Here is a 19,882-nt window from a genome sequence, read left to right as displayed (position 1 = left end):
AGAGTCCACCTTAGTCAACGTGCTGCTGACCAACCTCATCAGGGGGAAACTGCTTCCCTCTGCTCGCCTCTGGATAACCACACGGCCTGCAGCAGCCAATCAGATCCCTCCTGAGTGTGTTGACATGGTGACAGAGGTCAGAGGGTTCACTGACCCACAGAAGGATGAGTACTTCAGGAAGAGGTTCAGAGATGAGGAGCAGGCCAGAGAGATCATCTCCCACATCAAGACATCACGAAGCCTCCACATCATGTGCCACATCCCAGTCTTCTGCTGGATCACTGCTACAGTTCTGGAGGAGCTGTTGAAGACCAGAAGGAGAGGAGAGCTGCCCAAGACCCTGACTGAGATGTACATCCACTTCCTGGTGGTTTATCTAAAACTGAAGAAGGTCAAGTATGATGGAGGAGCTGAGACAGATCCACACTGGAGTAAAAAGAACAGGAAGATGATCGAGTCTCTGGGAAAACTGGCTTTTGAGCAGCTGCAGAAAGGAAACCTGATCTTCTATGAATCAGACCTGACAGAGTGTGGCATCGATATCAGAGCAGCCTCAGTGTACTCAGGAGTGTTCACACAGATCTTTAAAGAGGAAAGAGGCCTGTACCAGGACAAGGTGTTCTGCTTTGTCCATCTGAGTGTTCAGGAGTTTCTGGCTGCTCTTCATGTCCATCTGACCTTCATCAACTCTGGACTCAACCTGATGTCACAACAACAAACAACAGCTTCGTGGTTTAGAGACACCTTTACACCTTTCTACCAGAGCGCTGTGGACGAGGCCTTACAGAGTCCAAATGGACACCTGGACTTGTTCCTCCGCTTCCTCCTGGGTCTTTCACTGAAGACCAATCAGAATCTCCTACGAGGTCTGATGACTCAGACAGGAAGTGACTCACGGTCCAATCAGAAAACAGTCCAGTACATCAAGAAGAAGATTGAAGAGACTCCCTCTGCAGAGAAAAGCATCAACCTGTTCCACTGTCTGAATGAACTGAATGATCGTTCTCTAGTGGAGCAGATCCAACAGTCCCTGAGATCAGGACGTCTCTCCACAGATAAACTGTCTCCTGCTCAGTGGTCGGCTCTGGGCTTCATCTTACTGTCATCAGGAGAAGATCTGGTTGAGTTTGATCTGAGGAAATACTCTGCGTCAGAGGAGGCTCTTCTGAGGCTGCTGCCTGTGGTCAAAGCCTCCAACAAAGCTCTGTAAGTGTAGAGATAGTTGGATTTATTCATCATATAAAAACACTTATGTGTTTTCAACAGGACAGAAAATAAATGTATTTCTTATTTAATTCCTCATGTTCATCTCTTCAGACTGAGCGGCTGTAACCTCTCAGAGAGAAGCTGTGGAGCTCTGTCCTCAGTCCTCAGCTCCCAGTCCTCTAGTCTGAGACACCTGGACCTAAGTAACAACAACCTGCAGGACTCAGGAGTGAAGCTGCTGTCTGGTGGACTGGAGAGTCCACACTGTAGACTGGAGACCCTCAGGTGAGGATCCATCAAGCTGTTCAAGACACTTGAACACACCTCCAGGTGTTGACAGTGGTTTCCTGTGTGTTGTTGTGTGTGTTCAGTCTGTCAGGATGTCTGGTCACAGAGGAAGGCTGTGCTTCTCTGGCCTCAGCTCTGAGCTCCAACCCCTCCCATCTGAGAGAGCTGGACCTGAGCTCCAATCATCCAGGAGCCTCAGGAATGAAGCTGCTGTCTGCTGGACTGGAGGATCCAGACTGGAGACTGGACTCTCTCAGGTAAGGAGAGGCTGCTGCAGCCACACACACTGTCTGATAGAGGAGGAGGAGCTGGGACATTTTCTATGGCCTCGTTCACACTTGGTCGCACCTGGTATTAACGTCTGTCTCAGCTGATCGATGCGTTCATAACATCAGATCTGATCACTGAGACCATATCCAGAGTAGAGTGCTGGACTAAGAGAGTAACGACACGCATTGGTCAAATGGAAGTGCCTCCTGGTGGCGGAATATGGGTATCGCAAACGTGCCCAAGAACTGACATCTGTGCATTGTTGGTGAATGAGCAAGTGTGGTATTTTCAATAATTTAAGAACATTTCTAGATCACATCGTGGACCCCTTACAGATAAACATTAACACAGGCTAGTAAAAAAACAAAACAAAAAACTGTCTACATTTATGTTTCAATCTATATTTTGTAATTAAAAAACAAAACATGGCAGTTTTCATCAATTTACAAGCAAGTGGGCAACACACATACATTGGAGTGAATGGGTTTTCTGGGCACTTTTGCAATACCCATATCCTGCCACTCGAGGTGCATGAGTTTAAAGGCCCTGACCAAAGGGGAGGGCGTAGAGGCAAAGCTAGCTTGAATCGATTCAGAGGATTTATTAAATCGATATTGATTTGGTAAAAAAAAAAAATTGCAATGCATTGATGAATCAATATTTTTACCCACCCCTATATCTCAGTGATGAAACCAGCTGTTGGCAGCTGTGCTCTGAGTCTCTCCAGATGTTTTGATCAGACTTTATTTCAGCATTTCAGCAAACATTGCAGCTGCAGCTGGTTGAACTGCTCCTGAACCAACAGAGTGTTTGACCTGAACACTCCCAGAGATGATGAGATGAAGCAACAAAGTGGCTCCTTAATGAAAGTCTCCAGCAGCTGGAGCTTCACTTCCTGTCTGAGTCCATGTGCTCTGAGCTGAGCCTGGTTCTCTCTGCTCTACAGTTTCTCTGCTTCCTCTGGACTCTGACTTCAAGTCCAGTAAAAATGTGTGGACAGGTTTCATGGAGCTCAGGACCGGTCCCGAGGACGGCTGCTTTGTTCCACATGATGTGACTGATCTCAGTGAGTCAGTGTGTTGCAGCTGATCTGTGTGAAGAGCAGAGAAGAACAGAGTCATTGATCATGAGATTAGGGCTGAACGATTTATCATTTTCTGATCGAAATTGCGATTTTAGATATCATGTGATCGCGAAAGCTGCGATTTTTTGCAGTGCAGTGCTCCTGACCGACCCAGGATTGTTAAGACAGTCAAATGGCTCTTTTCCACTACACCTGTTTTTTCCCATTAATTAACAAAGAAAAAATAAAAGAAAGTGTTTCACCATCACAGTGACAGGTGACTGTGAGACTGTGAACTGGCTTTTTTTTTAATAGCAGCACCGTCTGTTGTCCGTAGTACAAGTTAACGTCCGTTTGTTGTCTGACCTTCGTTCACAGGGACTAGCTGCTGCATAGCTGGCAAATACCAGGCTGTAGGCTAAATCCTCCTGTTTATTTATTTATTTGCTGCAAAATATGACTGAAGGCACTTATGGAAGTCTGCACGTGTCGACACACCCCCACGAGTTGACGGAGCTAATTAAAAAAAAAAAAAAAAAATCAGTTCTTCTAAACATGCGGTTTTGCTACACATAAAAATGTTAACTATATCATCCAGATCTTATTTTCTGAATTCAACAAAGCAAAAAAAGAAATGGCCAGTGCAGCGCAATTTGACCCAGACAGACAACAGGAGGGTTAAAGGAAAGCTTTCATTGTGTGATTACTTCATATTGCATTGCAATAGCCTGTAATCAATACTGTATGCTAATAGATAAAGGAGTGATAATAATACAGTAAATACTTTGAATTTCTTAGATAAAGCTGTGCAGTACTCTTAGTAGACCGGATAGCAGCAGATGATAGAAGGTCATTACAACCAGAAGAGACAGGAGACTTTTATTTTTTAGAGACTTTAGACTTGACTAAAAGACTAGTGAACATCTCTGGCCCCAACTACTTAACTTTAGTTTTCATTCTAGCATCAGAGTAATGGCATTTAATGTTTTAATGGTATGATGTAATTCTCATGTTTGTTAATGTTACTGTACATTATGAATATCGCACTGAAGCTTGATTTCAAGAAAATCGTGAATCAAATCGAAATCGTAATATCTGCCAGAAAAATCGCAATTAGATCTTTTCCCAAAATCGTTCAGCCCTACATGAGATCCTGATCCGTCCTGTCACTGTGATCAGATGGTTTCTATTAGAGCTCCTTCATCCACTCACAGGGGCGCCGCTAGGGATTTTGGGCCCCATGAAAAGAATCTTTACAGGGCCCCCAACACAGCGGCAATTTTTTTTTTGAGATACGATTATGCATTTCAATGGTATTTTTGACTATCATTAGGCCTACCATATTTGTGAAAGAAGAACAACATGATAGTTGACATGTACAGTAGGGGAAGAACTGAGCACTCTGAATACAATGGAATTCATTTTGATTTATTTATTTGCTGCAAAACTGATTCTTATGAATCTTTTTTTTTTTTTAAATGGTTTATGCTTTTTAAACCATTAAAATTGGTCAAAATGATTTTTATTTCATTAATTTTAATGAATCTTTCCCATAACAGATTCACCTTTGTATTGTTTTGAGACTGTAGTAAAATGTATTATTATTATTATTATTATTATTATTATTATTATTATTATTATTATTATTATTATTATTATTATTATTATTATTTCAACACACAGCTGCTCACCTCCTTCCTCATGTGGGGGCACTGGGGCTGGTTCAGGGGCAGGGGGAGTTTGGTCTGACAGAATGAGGCATCATTTTGACAGAGGGGAGGTCAACTAATTGAATAAGAACAGCTTGATAAATGTTTGACTGGATTGATTATTTAACTAAAATAACAGTGAAATGTAAAAATCCAGAGTTTTCTTGAGCTAACATGGTGAGAAAAGTGAGCTAGCTTATAGTGTTTCTCAAATGGGGGTACGCGTACCCCTAGGGGTACGTGAAGGCACTCCAGGGGGTACGTGAGATTTTAAATATATATATTAAAAAATATATAAATTACAAAATCCATTAAAATAATTATATAATGGATATTTCAATAAAATACATGTCTAAATTCATAAACTAAATCTTATATTCAGTGGGCTACTTAATTAATTATCATAAAAAAACGAGCCCGCCCCCCACCAGATGGTTTAACCCAACCTGGCATTTGCCGCACGGCATCGCCTGTCAATCAAACAACGGAGTCGGGGTTGACGTAGCAGCAGTGCTGCTGAAAGCTACGGTTGAAACACGGAGGGATAAGTGATAAAAAGGCGAAACCAGCGCCGGTGAAATCCCGACAGTGTTCAGAAGAATGTGTGATGAAGGGATTCACGTCCACGAGTTGCAACCCACTCTAGTGTTTTGTTTTTTTCTGTGGGGAGAAGTTAGCAAACAGTGGCATGAAGGTGCTCATCTCCAGACGCATCTCAACACAAAACATGCACGTCATGTCGGTGAGCCATGAGGAAACTTTATGAATTCAGGTTGGTGTTACATGAGATTTTAAACGACAGCATCAAAGCGATCAACTTCATAAAGTCAAGGCCACTAATGCAGGTGTGTTTCACTGCCTCAGTTGACACAGACAGAGAGAAGTCCTCTGGCTCTCAACCTGTTGTTATGATCTGAAGGCACACCTCTGATTGAGCACAGCCCCCCCATGTCACCGTGTTGCAGGACACAGACTGACTTGCAAAGCAGTAGCCCTACTGTCTGGACTTTTTTGTGTGTGTGTGGAGAAATGTGTATCTATAACTGATGGCATGAATTCATTTTGAGAACAGATATTTATTAGATAGCATTTTAGACTGATGATTATTCTCATGTGCAAAAATCTTTATAATCAAGTTGATTGTTTTTTTAGTCTGTATTTCTATATATTTTTATTTCCAAATAGTTCAAAAGAGGTCACTATAACCAATGTTTTACACAGCTTTAAAGTAAAATAAAGCAGACACAGATGACACATTGCTGTGTTTTACGTCTTTTGGTCCAAAAATGCTTTGCGCTGGGTAGGGGGTAGCCTACTTGGCTGAAAAAATATTTCACAGGGGGTACTTGACTGAAAAAAGATTGAGAACCACTGATATAGACCACAGACAGAGACAAAGTTAATATTCCATAACTTTCCACCTCAACTAACAAACCCACCTTTTTTTCTGAAATACTGGGTGACATTGTCGACCCTTCAACTCCTTCTCCTCTTACTTTCTTTTCTTTTCGTTTTTGGCTGCCTGGTTGAGGCATCCTGCCGTCTCTGCCTCCTTGTTGCTGTGGCGCTGTCTGTGACAAACCGCCGGTGCGCTACCTGCAGCTGATCCAGTCGGACTGAACCATTTTACATAAATAGAGAGGGGGAAGGGGGAGCCCTGCAGGCGTTGATGTTTCCAAAACAAATACAGTTATTGTTACCAGGACATGAAAAATAAAATATTTGTGATTATATGTTAGTTAATAACTCAGTGTCATATTATTTTTTCTGTATTATCATTTCATCATCATTAGGGGCCTCTCTGGGCCCCCTCAATCATGGGCCTGTAGAATCCGTCTCCTTTACCCCCCCTTTTCGGCGCCCCTGTCCACTCACTGCTGCTGTGGCTCCTGTGGAAACCTGCTCACAGCCTCATTCTTCAGCTTCCTGGGGAGTTTTCTTCAAACTAACACAAGTTGTGTTCACACTCAGTGTTTCTCACTAAACTCACTGTTTCACTGAGCTCTAACAAACGTGTTGAGTGCGTTTCCTTCCTCATCAAACACCGAAACCATCCACTGTTCACAGCTGCACTCCTCTTCTTCTTCTTCTTCTTCTCCACATGTTGTGTCTTCATCTTATTTGCTGTGACGTGTGTTTGTGCAGCTTGAGAGTCAGAGAGTGAAAGTGTGTGTCTCACACTGAAGTGACATCACATGGAGAAAACACACGATGAAGTGTTTCCTCCTCGTCTCCCCAGGTAAAAAAGTAATATACTTTAATGTACTAAAAATGTACTTAATTTTCTGAAAGTACATTTCTAGCACATTTTGACTTTATGTGTTAAAATAAAGTAAACCAAAAATATATTATAAATGTATTAATTAAAAATATATTATTCCCTCAGTAGTACTTCAGTTTACTTAGATAAAGTACACTATTTAGTACTAATACTTGAATTCATATTAAGTATATTCATATAAAATATACTAACACTGAAATATATATAAGTGTTTGATTAGTATATTTATTTATTATGTACTTCGAATGCGTTAAATATAAGTTTAATGTCAGTGTATTTGCAGCTACTTTTATCAAGTGCACTTTTAGCACCCTTTCAATAAGTTCACTTTTATAACACTTTTTTCATATCATTGTTAGCACAGCAGTGTTAAAGTGCACTTAAAATAAGTATATTAATAATTGAATACTACTTCAGTGGTAAATTAGTGTATTCTTCATAAGTACACTATAAACCAGAACAAATTCATCAGTATGTAGCCATTTCTTTTAGTGTGCTAAGATCAGTTAAAATAATAAAAAGTAAAAAAAAAAAAAAAAAAAAAAAAAAAAAAAAAAAGTAAAATAATGTACAATAACAGTTAATTTCTGCAGCTGACCTTTTCTCTTCAACCTTTTAAAATAATATATTTTACCAGCAAAATGCAACAATGCTGTTATGTAACAATACCTTTTCTAATTGAAAAAATATCCTTACTTTTCTATTTCAATTTTAAAATGTTAGCAATTAGTGTTATAAAGTATTTGGATTACTTCAACACCACCGTTGTTTTTATGCAATATTTAAAAATCCATCCATTCTCCAAATTTAATGGTGAATTTTGAATAAACATGAACATCAACAATAGAGCACATTTCAATTGACCATGTGCTTTTATATAATGCAGTAGTCACCAGTATTTCTAATTAAAAAACAGTACAACCTTGTGTATTTCTTATCACATGGAAGGTTATCGCTCTGGATACGTGCGCATGGACATTACTACGGTGGCCGAGAGGGACCGTACATTACCGTGTGTCTTTTTACAGTCTATGGGTGCACACCGTTAATATAATACATCCATGGTGTACACAGACTTTTTAAAAATTGAATTACTCTTTTTTTTTTTTTTTTTGCAAGAACGTAGAGTCTGCGTTTGACAAACAATTTTGTCAGAATTTAAAATTTACATGTGGTGGACATTTTTCAAATTGACCCTGAAGTACTCGTGGCGCTGTGCTGCCGCTGATTGGTTACCCCCGAATGCAACCTGCTAGATGCTGAGGGAAGCGTTGTCAGTTACGGGATGTTTTATTTTAGCATCGTTCAGGCATTAAAACGGCCGGACCTCTCCAGTGAAGACGGATGGATACAAGTGTGCTGGGGCAGCAGGAAAGCACTTAAAAACAAAGTGGCCGCAAAACTGCTCTTACTCGGAGGTTTGTATTGCTCGTGCATGCTGTGAAATATCTTTTGAATAAATATTCTTTCTACTAATGACTAAGTTAAACAAGATAATAGGCAAACTTATCATTCACAAGCTGCATTAGCTAATAACTAGCTAGCTAGCTGTTAGCGGCAGACGGCAGCTAATGCTAGCGTAAATGGTGCTAACTTAGTGCAACCAGAGAATTTCTAATATTATCAATAGACTGGCTCTGGTGCAACTTAAGATGAGATTTTGTGTGAACATTTATGAGCTGCTGTGTGGAGAATGTTTAGCAAAAATTGCCCACTGTAAAGAAAATAAAAATTGTTTGTACAAATTTGTTATGCTAGCACTTGCTGCCAGCCACTACTGTAAGTGATGATTTGATAAAGAATTTGCCAGTGGCTCATGCTAATGATAGTTAATGTTAACCTTGTATGTAATTTATTTTTTATGTAACTATGTTTATAAAAAGACTTAAAGTGACTTGTTGTGTATAATATTAGATTTACTGTGGTGCATTTCACGAGACATACAAAATATCTAAAATATTGAGCAAAAGAGGGAAAAAACATGGTTTTGACAGTTTGTCTGATGTATGGTTGTGGTTACAGACAACTACAAGGAGTTGATGGGAAAAAAGAAGCCTTCCTCAAGGATGAGGACATCTGGCACATGGCAGTTGCAAGGAGAAGGACCACACCTTGTACTACAACACATGATGGAAGCAAACCAAAGGTTATTTTTGTTGCTTGTGTTTTTTTCTTTAGAAAACACACTTTAATAGTTATATTGTGTTGCAACTAGGGATGCCACAATACCACTAATTTTATAGATAGTTGCATTCAAATGTGTCTATAACAAAGTCGATAACAGTGTTGCCAACTATTTTCAGTGGGAAGTAGCTAAAGCCTGCAGGAAAAGTCCTGGATGTCGCTAGATAACGTCACATGCTAATTTGCATATATATGATGATGGCATGACTTTATTACATATATACAAAATAAAAAAAATATTTTAAATTACCGTAAGTTAAACTAAACTGACTGACCAGCGTTTATTTCAAGAGGCTCCTCAATGTGCATCCAAATCTACCTCTAAAACTGTTTATACAGGCTGTTGCATCGACTGTAACTGAAGTATCATGAACAGAGAGATGATCATGCACTGGAATAAATTCACTATTGTTAACTCTGTCTATTTTGACAAAACAAAATCAAACTCAAATAGTAAAGTTAAAGCAGAAGTAAGCGATCTGGTCGTTTTCGCTAATGCTGCGTTCCAGGCAGGCTTTTGAAATCGTAAATTACAGCTTCAAGTCACAACTTACGACTTTGTAGCGTTCCAGGCAACCCACTCATGTTTCTCCGACCTGTTTTACTTGTGAAAGTCACTATAACGGCCACTCGTAACTTCCGACCCGTGAACTCGTACCAGATCAAACTGATACAACTTCACAGGACGGAAAAACACGAGTTACGAGTTTCCTTGAACGCACCATAACAGTCCTCGTCCCTGCGTCGCCACATTCACGGCGTCCCTTGGCTGCACACACAGCCCTGCATGCCGTTCTCTCTCCTCATTGGATAAAAACTGTAGGATACGATAAATGTTTTCTCCTCGGCTCAGAGCAGAGCAGAGGGACTGACAGATCCGTGTTTCGGTCCAAACACTCTATGTAAGTGATTGCTGTCGGAAGATATAACTATTTAAGACTTATATTAACACAAATATATCACTTACTTCTGCTTTAAATAATTTAGAATAAAAACGATGGGGATTAGTGATTGGTCTTCTCTGGGGTCAGATGATCCAAATTTGAATAAAAATGTTACGATGAAGAGAAACTGTTTGAAAATGTTGTTAAAGATGGGGCGGTGCGTGGCGCAGTGGGTAGAGCGGCCGTCCCATGTTGAGGCTACAGTCCGCGCCGCAGGCGTCCCCGGTTCGAATCCCGCGTCGGGCAGACCTTTCCTGCGTATCATTCCCCCTCTCTCTGCCTCCCCATTTCCTGTCTATCTCTACTGTCATCACTATCAAATAAAAGCAAAAAGCCGAAAAAAATATACTTATAGAAAATGTTGTTAAAGATGTACTTAAATGTACTTTATTATGCACATTTTCCCTGTAATGCCGTGTGTGTTAAAAATAAACTTTTTTTCTACCTCAAGCATGTTCTTATTATTTTTTATGTTTACTTAAAAGTAATTTGAAATTCTAATTAATTATAAAAAAAATATACTTTCTGTGTACCGTTGAAGTGTACTTAAATGAAATACATCTAGTATACTTTCTGCACACATAATTAGTGTACTCACAGTATATTATTTTCGATGTGCTAACAGTGTACTTAGTATACTAATGATATATCATGAGTGCTACTTTAGACATACTAAAGTACAACTTAGTGTACTTATCTGTACTATTTTGAGACACCATTAAGATGAACTATAATATACTTAAGTACAACTTTTTAATTTTTATTTAATTTTTGTAAATATATTTAAAATGCAATGGCAACACATTATGATTAAATTAGAAATACATTTCCAGTATATTCTAAATTTATTAATAGTAATCTGAAAAGTGGATTAAAGTATACTTTAAATCGAACTAAAGAACATTATAAATAAGTACAGTATTAGTAGAGAAAAGTGTACTTAAGTATATTTAAGTTGATCTTAATGGTGTCTCAAAATAGTACAGTCAAGTACACTAAGTTGTATTTTAGTATATCTTAAGTAGCAATAATGAAATATCATTAGTATACTAAGTACATTTTTAGTACTCGAAAATAACACACTTTGAGTACAATAATTTTGTGCTTATGAAGTACACTAAGTGTGCTTAAATTTAGTATGTTAAAGTACACTTTTTTTTCGCCTGGGTCCTCCTGCTCTGTATCATCACTAGATAAAGACTCCAGCTCCTTCTTCTCTGTGTTCAGTGTTCATCCATACATACCAGCCTCCATGTGAACACAGTGATAAAACAGTGTGTGTGTGAGAGCCATGTAATGTCCATGTGTGCATGCTGACAGAGAACGTGCTGCTCTGACCCCCCTCCTCCTTTCAGGGTGCAGCCTGCTGGAGCCCAATTCGGTCCGGGGAAGTGTAAGTGTGTTTTTACTTTGAGCAGCACATTCAACCATCTTCACACTGTCACATCACTGACGTCATGAGTCTTCATCAAACTGTCAATAACTGATCACATGATCAATAACTGCAGCTGTGTCTTGTTCTCTCCATCAGATTCCTGTCGACTCACAATCGACACAAACACAGTGAACACAAAGATCAAACTGTCTGACAACGACAGGAAGGCGACATATGTGGAGGAGCATCAGTCATATCCTGATCATCCAGACAGATTTGACTACCGACCTCAGCTGCTGTGTTCAACTGGTCTGACTGGTCGCTGCTACTGGGAGGTCGAGTGGAGAGGAGGGGTTGATATATCAGTGAGTTACAGAGGAATCAGCAGGAAAGGAGGCAGTGGAGACTGTTTGTTTGGAAGGAACGATCAGTCCTGGAGTCTGAAGTGCTATGATGGTCGTTACTACGTCAGGCACAATGACAAAAGGACAGACATCACCTCCTCCTCCTCCTCCTCCTCCTCCTCCTCCTCCTCTGTCTCTGACAGAGTAGCAGTGTATGTGGACTGTCCTGCTGGCTCTCTGTCCTTCTACAGAGTCTCCTCTGACTCACTGATCCACATCTACACCTTCAACACCACCTTCACTCAACCTCTGTATCCTGGGTTTAGACTCTGTTGGTCTGGTTCCTCAGTGTCTCTGTGTTGAGTGAATCAGAGTCTCCTCCTGTCACAGAAACCTTCTCACTGTTGAACAGACAGTTCAGTCTCTACATGTCTGTCTCTGTCTCTCACTCACGTTTTCACATCCATGGATTAAATCAGTGGATGTTTTAATATTTTCTCCATTCGATTCTTGTAAACTTCTTCCCCTTCCTTTAAAGATGGACGCGTTGATTATTACAGTTACAGTTGAAAAAATTATAGCTGCTGCGCAAAGCCGTAGCACATGGTTGTTCTGTTATGAATTTATTTTCAAAGTTTTGACATTTAGATGCTGTAACGCCACCATATTGTCTTGTGTATCTGTCATGGGTGATATAAATGCTGATGTGTCAGATGATAAGTCCCTGTTTGGGCAGCATTTGATTGAGTTCTGTCATGACTGTAAATTAGTGTTCTCTAGTAAAGCTATGGGGAAAACATTATAGTAAGCTTTTTAACTGTATTGAGGGTGTTGTTGGGTTTAATGTTGGTACTGTTGTTGACAATCATGGTGATTAAACCAGATGAAGTGTACACTGCTATTGAGAAACTGTCGGTAAACAAATCATGTGGTCCTGATTTGATAACAACTGAACATCTGAAGTATGCAAGCTACAGACTATGCATCCTACTTGCTATTTGTTTCTCTGGAGTTCTTTATTTCCACCTTAATAATGTTGTATTTTCAGTGTTATTATGTTGTTAAACGTATTAAATATTGTTGAGACACTTGTTTCATTATTTCCCAAACCATCATTGTCACTACAGGAAACTTAAATCTTGACATTATGGGTTGTTTTTTTTTTTGATAAAAGGCAACATACTGTATTTTAGTTTCAGTTTCTATTTTGTACATTTATGTTTGATGTCGACTGACACTGAGGAGAGTTGTCCGTATCAGAGAGCATCTACGGACAGTTGACAATCACTGCACTGCAAAACCTGCTGAAATCTCTTTTACATTACTGCTTTATACACTCACTTATCATCAGTGTTTGGCAAGCTACTTGGAAAATGTAGTGAGCTAAGCTACAAGTTACTCTACATGAAATGAAGCTTCACTACACTGAAGCTACCCACCAGAGAAATGTAGCAAGCTACGCTACAATAAAATGACAAAAGTAGCTTAGCTACATCAAAGCTATTTTTTTTTTCATATCAAACCAACTTCATTCAAAGTCATTGCTCTCGAGTGATTGATAAAACTTTAAGACAAACAGATCTGCAAAAAAAATGTTCATTTTAATAGTTAGGCTATTTAAAAAAAACTGTAAAAAGAATATTTGAGTAACAGCTTCTCCTCTCTTGTCCTTTGTCCTAACCTCTTGCTGCCTAAATGCCCTTCTACACACACACACGCACACACACACGTTTGATGTTTTCTGACAATTGTTGTGTTAGCTTCGGGAAAATACCTTAATGTGAATGTGTGTCCTCAAACCCCTATTTGACGTGTTGGACGTTGAGCGCAGCTTCATTTTTGGGTTGCAGAGGAAGCGTGCAAACGTGTAGGTAATTGTTTTCTGAGGACTCGATTAGAAACATAAAATAAAGTTGTCCAGCTACGGCCTTGATTCACAAACTTAACTCGGAGTAGGCTACACCTCTCTCCCTCCTTTCTCCGTTACCTACTGCGTGCTGAGTCCCGCTGCAGCAGATGGGCATCACAAGAAGGATACGTACACGGGAACTTCAGGCTTTAGAGAAAAAATAATTCTTTGTTCTACTCACCATGGACCAAGTTCAGAGCTACAGGACTGACACACAGTTAAACAAATAATCAAGTAAACCCTGGGGGCTAAAAATGCTTAAATGGCTTTGATGCAGATTAAAGGTTCATGGTTTTGTAAATTCAAAGATTTGATTTGAAACATGTACACGGCAGCTGTCATAACTCCCTTGCCCAAGACAAATTTAGTTTATTAAATTTATTTGATTTGATTTTGACATGACGTCACATGGAAGCGGGGCATTTAAGGTCTAGGAATGCCTGGGGAAATGTAGCTTCTTTACACCGTAACCCCAAAACACTTCTGTGGACGTACCGCGTTATTGATCAGTAAAATAGCTTAACGACTGAAAAGTTATTTGATGTAATGCCCCACCGGAGGCACTTATCACGGTGGATGAAGAAACCCTCGACTATGCTGAGGAGTTCACCTACCTGGACCGTCAGTAAAGACAATTCAACACAAAAGGACATCAGAGCAGGGCTAGGGAAGGCCCACAGTGCTTTTATAAGGCTCCATCCGATCTGGAAATCAAAGCAGTTGTGGCAAGGTGAAGAGGGCCCGGGCGGGGATTGAACCCACACCTCCCAGGTAAGAGTCATGCGTGCTTGCCACTTGGCCAAAGGGACATCCCCTTGGCCAAGTAGCCAGGGCGCATGATCAATTGGGGGCATAGTGACAGGAACCTCAACTGTCACACAGTATAGCCTCAGAACAAAGGTCGGACTCCGACGGTATAACAGCAACGTAAAATCAGTGCTGCTGTACGGTTCGGAATGCTGCCAAGTGACACCACATGATATGAAAAAGATCGATGCCTTCCATAATGGATGCCTCCGTAAAATCTGTCGCATCTTCTGGCCTTAGGAGATCTCAAACAGAGAACTGCACAGGATGACCAAGCTCATCAATACTGTGACGGAAATTAAACGCCATCGACTACGTTGGCTGGGCCATGTGCTCAGAATGAATGAAGACCGTATCCCAAAAGTCGCATTGAGATGGACCCCAGCTGGAAAAAGGAGTCAAGGCCGACCTAAAACAACCTGGCGACGAACCGTGACAGCTGAACTAAAGGTGATGAACCTTACATGGGGCGAGGCACGACATGTAGCGCACGACAAGTCCCGCTGGAGTCAGATCGTCGCAGCCTTATGTCCCACCTCGGACGAAGAGGATTAAGTAAGTAAGTACACCTTTAAAAATGGACAGGTGCGTAGAAGACCAACGATCTGTTTACACTTGTGATATTAAAGCAGAAGTAAGCGGAATATTTGTGTTAATATAAGTCTTAAATAGTTATATCTTCCGACAGCAATCACTTACATAGAGTGTTTGGTCTGAAACACGGGTCTGTCAGTCACTCTGCTCTGCTGTAAGCCGAGGAGAAAACGTCTTGTATACTTCCTTGTATCCTACAACCTTTATCCAATGAGGAGAGAGAACGGCATGAAGGGCTGTGTGTGCAGCCAAGGGATGCGCATGAATGTGGTGACGTAGGGACGAGGACCAATAGATCCATGACGAGGGCGGGGTATGCTAACTAACGAAGTTAGCCAAAACAACCGGATCGCTTACTTCTGCTTTAAGAAAACATAATTTTATCACGAGTGTAGACAGTATATTTTCTGTTTTTATTATTCTGTTTAGTTAATTTGTTTCATTCATTGAAAAAAAGAAAACATGTAGCCCTCCCACTCAACTCTAATTTGATACCAAAATGTCATGAAATTCCCCTTTACACTTGTTAACACCTTAAGCATGGGAGGGGAATTGGAGGGAGTCTACAGAAATATGAGATTTGGTATGTGCCTACTTTACCTGGAGAATATGACTCTGCCTAGGGAGCAGAGAGGCCTGGTTAGCTGATTTTATAGCTATATTGTTAACATGAGCCTTACAAACTCCCATGTATACATTTACACATCATGGCCGTACCATAACCACATCTGTCCAATATAAATAAACATTTCAACTCCCAATACACATTGCAACACATGAAATGTTTATTAACACACACAAAAATATTGGACATTTACCCTTTAATTGAGTCAAAAATAAAATAAAATAATAATAATACCCAGGGTTTTGTTAAACTCAGTTATGGTACTATGTCATTGGCACGCATGTTGGAGCTCATTTGAATCCTCATGAAAAGTGTTTTCTCAGTACTCACGGATCCTTGGTCATTCAGAAGCGGTTGAAAAGAACGTGGTAGGAGCGCACACCCGAATTGAAGAGGAGCTGACAGCCGGAACAAAGACAGTGAAGGAAGAAAAAAGCAGTCGCTCAACTCATAGCCTTGATGTAGAAAAAATATATATAATTTATTAAAAAAGGACCGACGTTTCAACCTCACACAGGTCTTCCTCAGGGTGTACTGGCACAGAACACTGATGAGGGGATAAGTAGGTACAGGTGTGTAGGGCTCGAGGGGGGCGTGTCCATCCACAGTCCAGCCAAGACAACATCAATATAAACAGGGTGATTAACCTCATCATACATTGTCACAATGCATGCCACAAACAATAATACAAAAAATATATAGAAAATCTTATGGACACCACCATAATGCGGTGCCAAAAAAATGCAAAAGATACAGCCACAACACAAAATACATAGAGACATTTGTTTGCAAAAATGTCTATGTAGGCTACGTAAGAATACGAGACCCAATCAAATAAAAGAGATGAATAACAATTAGTAGGAATAGGTGTCTGCTATAAACGATATAGAAACTGTGGAGAGATATGAGAAAACAAAACTCCAGATGGGTAAATAAAGTATCTAGCAGAACCAAAAAAACGACATCGGACATGTATTGTCAAGTACAGTCAAAAAAATGCACAGTCACATTCAGAAGCGGTTAGCAGCAGGTTCCTCAAACCCTCTGTTCAGAGGAGAAGTGTGAGATGAGATGGAGAACCCAGTCCTGGACACGTCCGTCTACAACAGCAGGTTTCCTGGTGGCAGAATGAAGTCCTGAGCTCCCTCTACAGCAGCAGTGTGTGTGGCAGCAGGATGGCAGGCAGGCGTGTAGGCACACTATGCAGAAATTCACAATACTAATAAACTCTACTATTCATTCCCATAAACGTTCGTATAGTCACTAGTTCACATAATGTCCATACTCACTCAGAAATCCTGGTGCAAAATATTTTCCCACACACACACACAGTCTCCTTCTTCTCCCGGCTAGCGGAGACGAGGCTAACTAGCACTGATACACTACAGAAAATGGCGTCGCAAAACTTTAGTATAATTTCTGGCTGTAACAGCTCCAAACACGGCTCACTCTTACATTTTGTACCCGATACACACAAATAAACCCTCTGGCCTTTAGTTTCAGTAGAAATAATAACTTTAAACACTTTTAAACGCTTACAACTTTTTCTTTTCCTCCTTTTCTCCAGACATTAGCCTGAGCCTCGTCAAAGATACTCTAATTAAACCGTCTTTGGCCTCGTCTCGTTCTTTCTTTTTAGTCCCACCCTCTTCTCTGAATCCGGTAGGTAGGTAGTTGACGCTCATCTCTGACTGGCATGGATTGGCTAATAAGAGATTGACACCTGGTTACCCAAATAAACAGAGGAAACGACATGAGACGTTCAAAAACCACCAAGAGCATAGGACATTTCAGTAATATGCCAAATAAAGTACCACATATACATTTCTCCACATTAATGATAAGTTCTTTCACAACGGCAGTAATTTAACCAATAGTATTTAAAAATATTACTGCATATTTGTTAACTAACACATATTTAAATAGATAGATAAGATATTAACATTTTTACCAGGGCACTACAAATACAAAGGGTAATGCAACACCTGAATGAAAGGAGGCAGAAAGTGAAAGTGAACTTATGTATCTACATCTTTTTTCAAGAAATCCCTTTTACAAATTAGATAATGTATCAAAACAAAAGAAGAGAAGAGAGTAAAATAAATAAAAAATGCTGACCAGTCACCAGCTCATCATCCTAGTAGATTCCTACGTCTAAAACATGTCGTCATGCAACTTTAAAAATATATATATAATTCGTATCCATTTAAAACATATACAGTACACACTTATCCACATTTGCAGTGTTTGAGCTGCGATAAATCCAGTTCACCTTATCAAATCAAATTCACCTTATCATTGTGTTTTATGATATGAAACCTGCAGGAGATGTTTGACTTTTTTATTGAGCTTGTACCATAATGTTCTTGGTTGGAGATAACCAAGACTGAAAGCTATAGGGTGAGTTTTTTTCTCCGAACATCTGAACCTTGTTGACGTTTAGGACAACAAATGAAGATGGCCGCTGCCCAGGACTCATCAGCCGAGAAGCTTTCACCCCCGGGATGTACAAGCTGCGCTTTGAGACCGCTTCGTACTGGGAGAGTCTGGGTCAGACCTCCTTCTACCCCTACGTCGAGGTGAGGCTCAGAGTTTGTTTGTTTTTACTCAGGTGTCACTTATTATTGTTCATTATGTTCATTTTAAATAATGAAACTGATGTTCTGGTTTAGCCACATGGTGACAATCCAAGAGTTCTTCTTCCACCACTGACAATTCATACATAAAAACACAGATGTGACTGCTGATCACCACAAGGTGTCGCCAAATCTGTCAAAATTATTTTATGAATGAATGATTTTAACTTTGTGTGTGATTTGTGTTTCCTTTTGTGTTCAGATTGTGTTCACCATCAGTGACCCGCAGCAGAAGTTCCACCTCCCTCTGCTGATGAGCCGGTTCTCCTACAGCACCTACAGAGGAAGCTGAAGGCCTTGGTACAACAGCGATAATAATAATATGTGGTCAGGACCATGTGACATCAACAAAGCTACAGTTATACAAACAAAAAACAACATAAAGAAGAAGTCGGTGGTGAGCTCCAAGTCTGAGAACACACATTTGGTCATAAGTAATTTCAGACTGATCAGGTCCAACTTGATGAGGAATCAAGATGTTTTCCCATTTCAGAGTAACAAACATGAGGTTGAAGGTCAGAACCGGTGGATGGAGTCGTTCAGGTGTCTGTTGTGTTGCTTTTTGTTAGGCTAATTGTTTTTTATTATTATTATTATTTTGCCCCAGTTTTAAAGTTGTGTCAAATGTTTCTTTATGTACACGAAGCACCTGAAAATACAGCTGGTTACTGATGTTACGTTGATTTCATTCCTGTTTTTGGTTTTGTAGTTCATGTATCTACAATCACACTGCTACGTTCAGACCGCAGGTCTTAATGCTCAATTCCGATTTATTGCTCAAATCCGATTTTTTGTTTGGCTGTTCACATTACGTCTTTAAATGTGGCCTGTCTATGGATTGCTGTGTGAACAGCTCAAGCTCCTGAAGTGACCCGCATGCGCAGTTGATCATTGATGACATCACGCCACAACGGTGTTTAAGGAAGCAACCATGGCAACGGCAACCGGTATTGTAGGACTTTATGGCTTAATGCTAAAAAAAAACAAAAAATCACGTCGGATTCGAACCCGCCACCCCTCCCGCACTCCATCAGCCTCCCTATACCCACAGCATTACGCTTAAAAAAAAAAAAAAGAGTCTGAATTTAAACTCACCGACTTTTGATGTGATACGCAGTCTGCCTGCCTGGCTCATCATCTGACAGCTCAGTGTGACGCTACGGCCAACGGCCTTTATTTCTAAATCCCTCAGTTTATTTTCATTAGCAACCAAGTGTAGCCGATGTCATATCTGGCCCTCTGCGTTGTGTTTCTCACGGCCTGCCCTAGGTGGGATTCGATCCCACGACCGGAGGCGACGATGCTAACCTCTTCGCCAAGAGGTTGACAACCACTTGGCAGGTTGGTTAGCATGTCTTTTATGGGTGGAGTGAGTGCACATCCGTTACACTCACTCCCGCTGAACTCACTCCACCCAGGGCATCCGGGTCACGGCACCACTGTAGCCGATGTCATATCTGGCCCTCTGCGTTGTGTTTCTCACGGCCTGCCCTAGGTGGGATTCGATCCCACAACCTCCCGCACCGGAGGCGACGATGCTAACCTCTTCGCCAAGAGGTTGACAACCACTTGGCAGGTTGGTTAGCATGTCTTTTATGGGTGGAGTGAGTGCACATCCGTTACACAAGCACATCGTTCATTAGTTCA

General features: G+C 40.4%; 2 protein-coding genes across 2 annotated transcripts in view; both read left to right on the top strand.

Moving 5' to 3' along the window:
• Positions 1-19,882, top strand: part of LOC310987917 (uncharacterized protein) — a gene marked incomplete at both ends in the record, with an annotated part of 150,503 nt that overhangs the window by 30,749 nt on the left and 99,872 nt on the right. The window contains one exon of the mRNA XM_083974386.1: positions 1,318-1,491. Within this exon, the coding sequence (XP_083830512.1) occupies positions 1,318-1,491 (174 nt within the window). The remainder of the gene's footprint in view (positions 1-1,317; positions 1,492-19,882) is intronic.
• LOC310987198 (5-hydroxyisourate hydrolase-like) lies at positions 18,032-18,796 on the top strand (the record flags this gene model as incomplete). The annotated part of the gene is made up of 2 exons (XM_083973391.1): positions 18,032-18,178; positions 18,438-18,796. Coding segments are annotated over 2 exons (237 nt in total), but the record flags the coding sequence as incomplete, so codon positions are not given.

Source organism: Trachurus trachurus (genome assembly GCF_905171665.1).
Source record: "Trachurus trachurus genome assembly, chromosome: 6".
NCBI classification, from domain to species: domain Eukaryota; kingdom Metazoa; phylum Chordata; class Actinopteri; order Carangiformes; family Carangidae; genus Trachurus; species Trachurus trachurus.
This window is presented reverse-complemented; position numbering and strand designations above follow the sequence as displayed.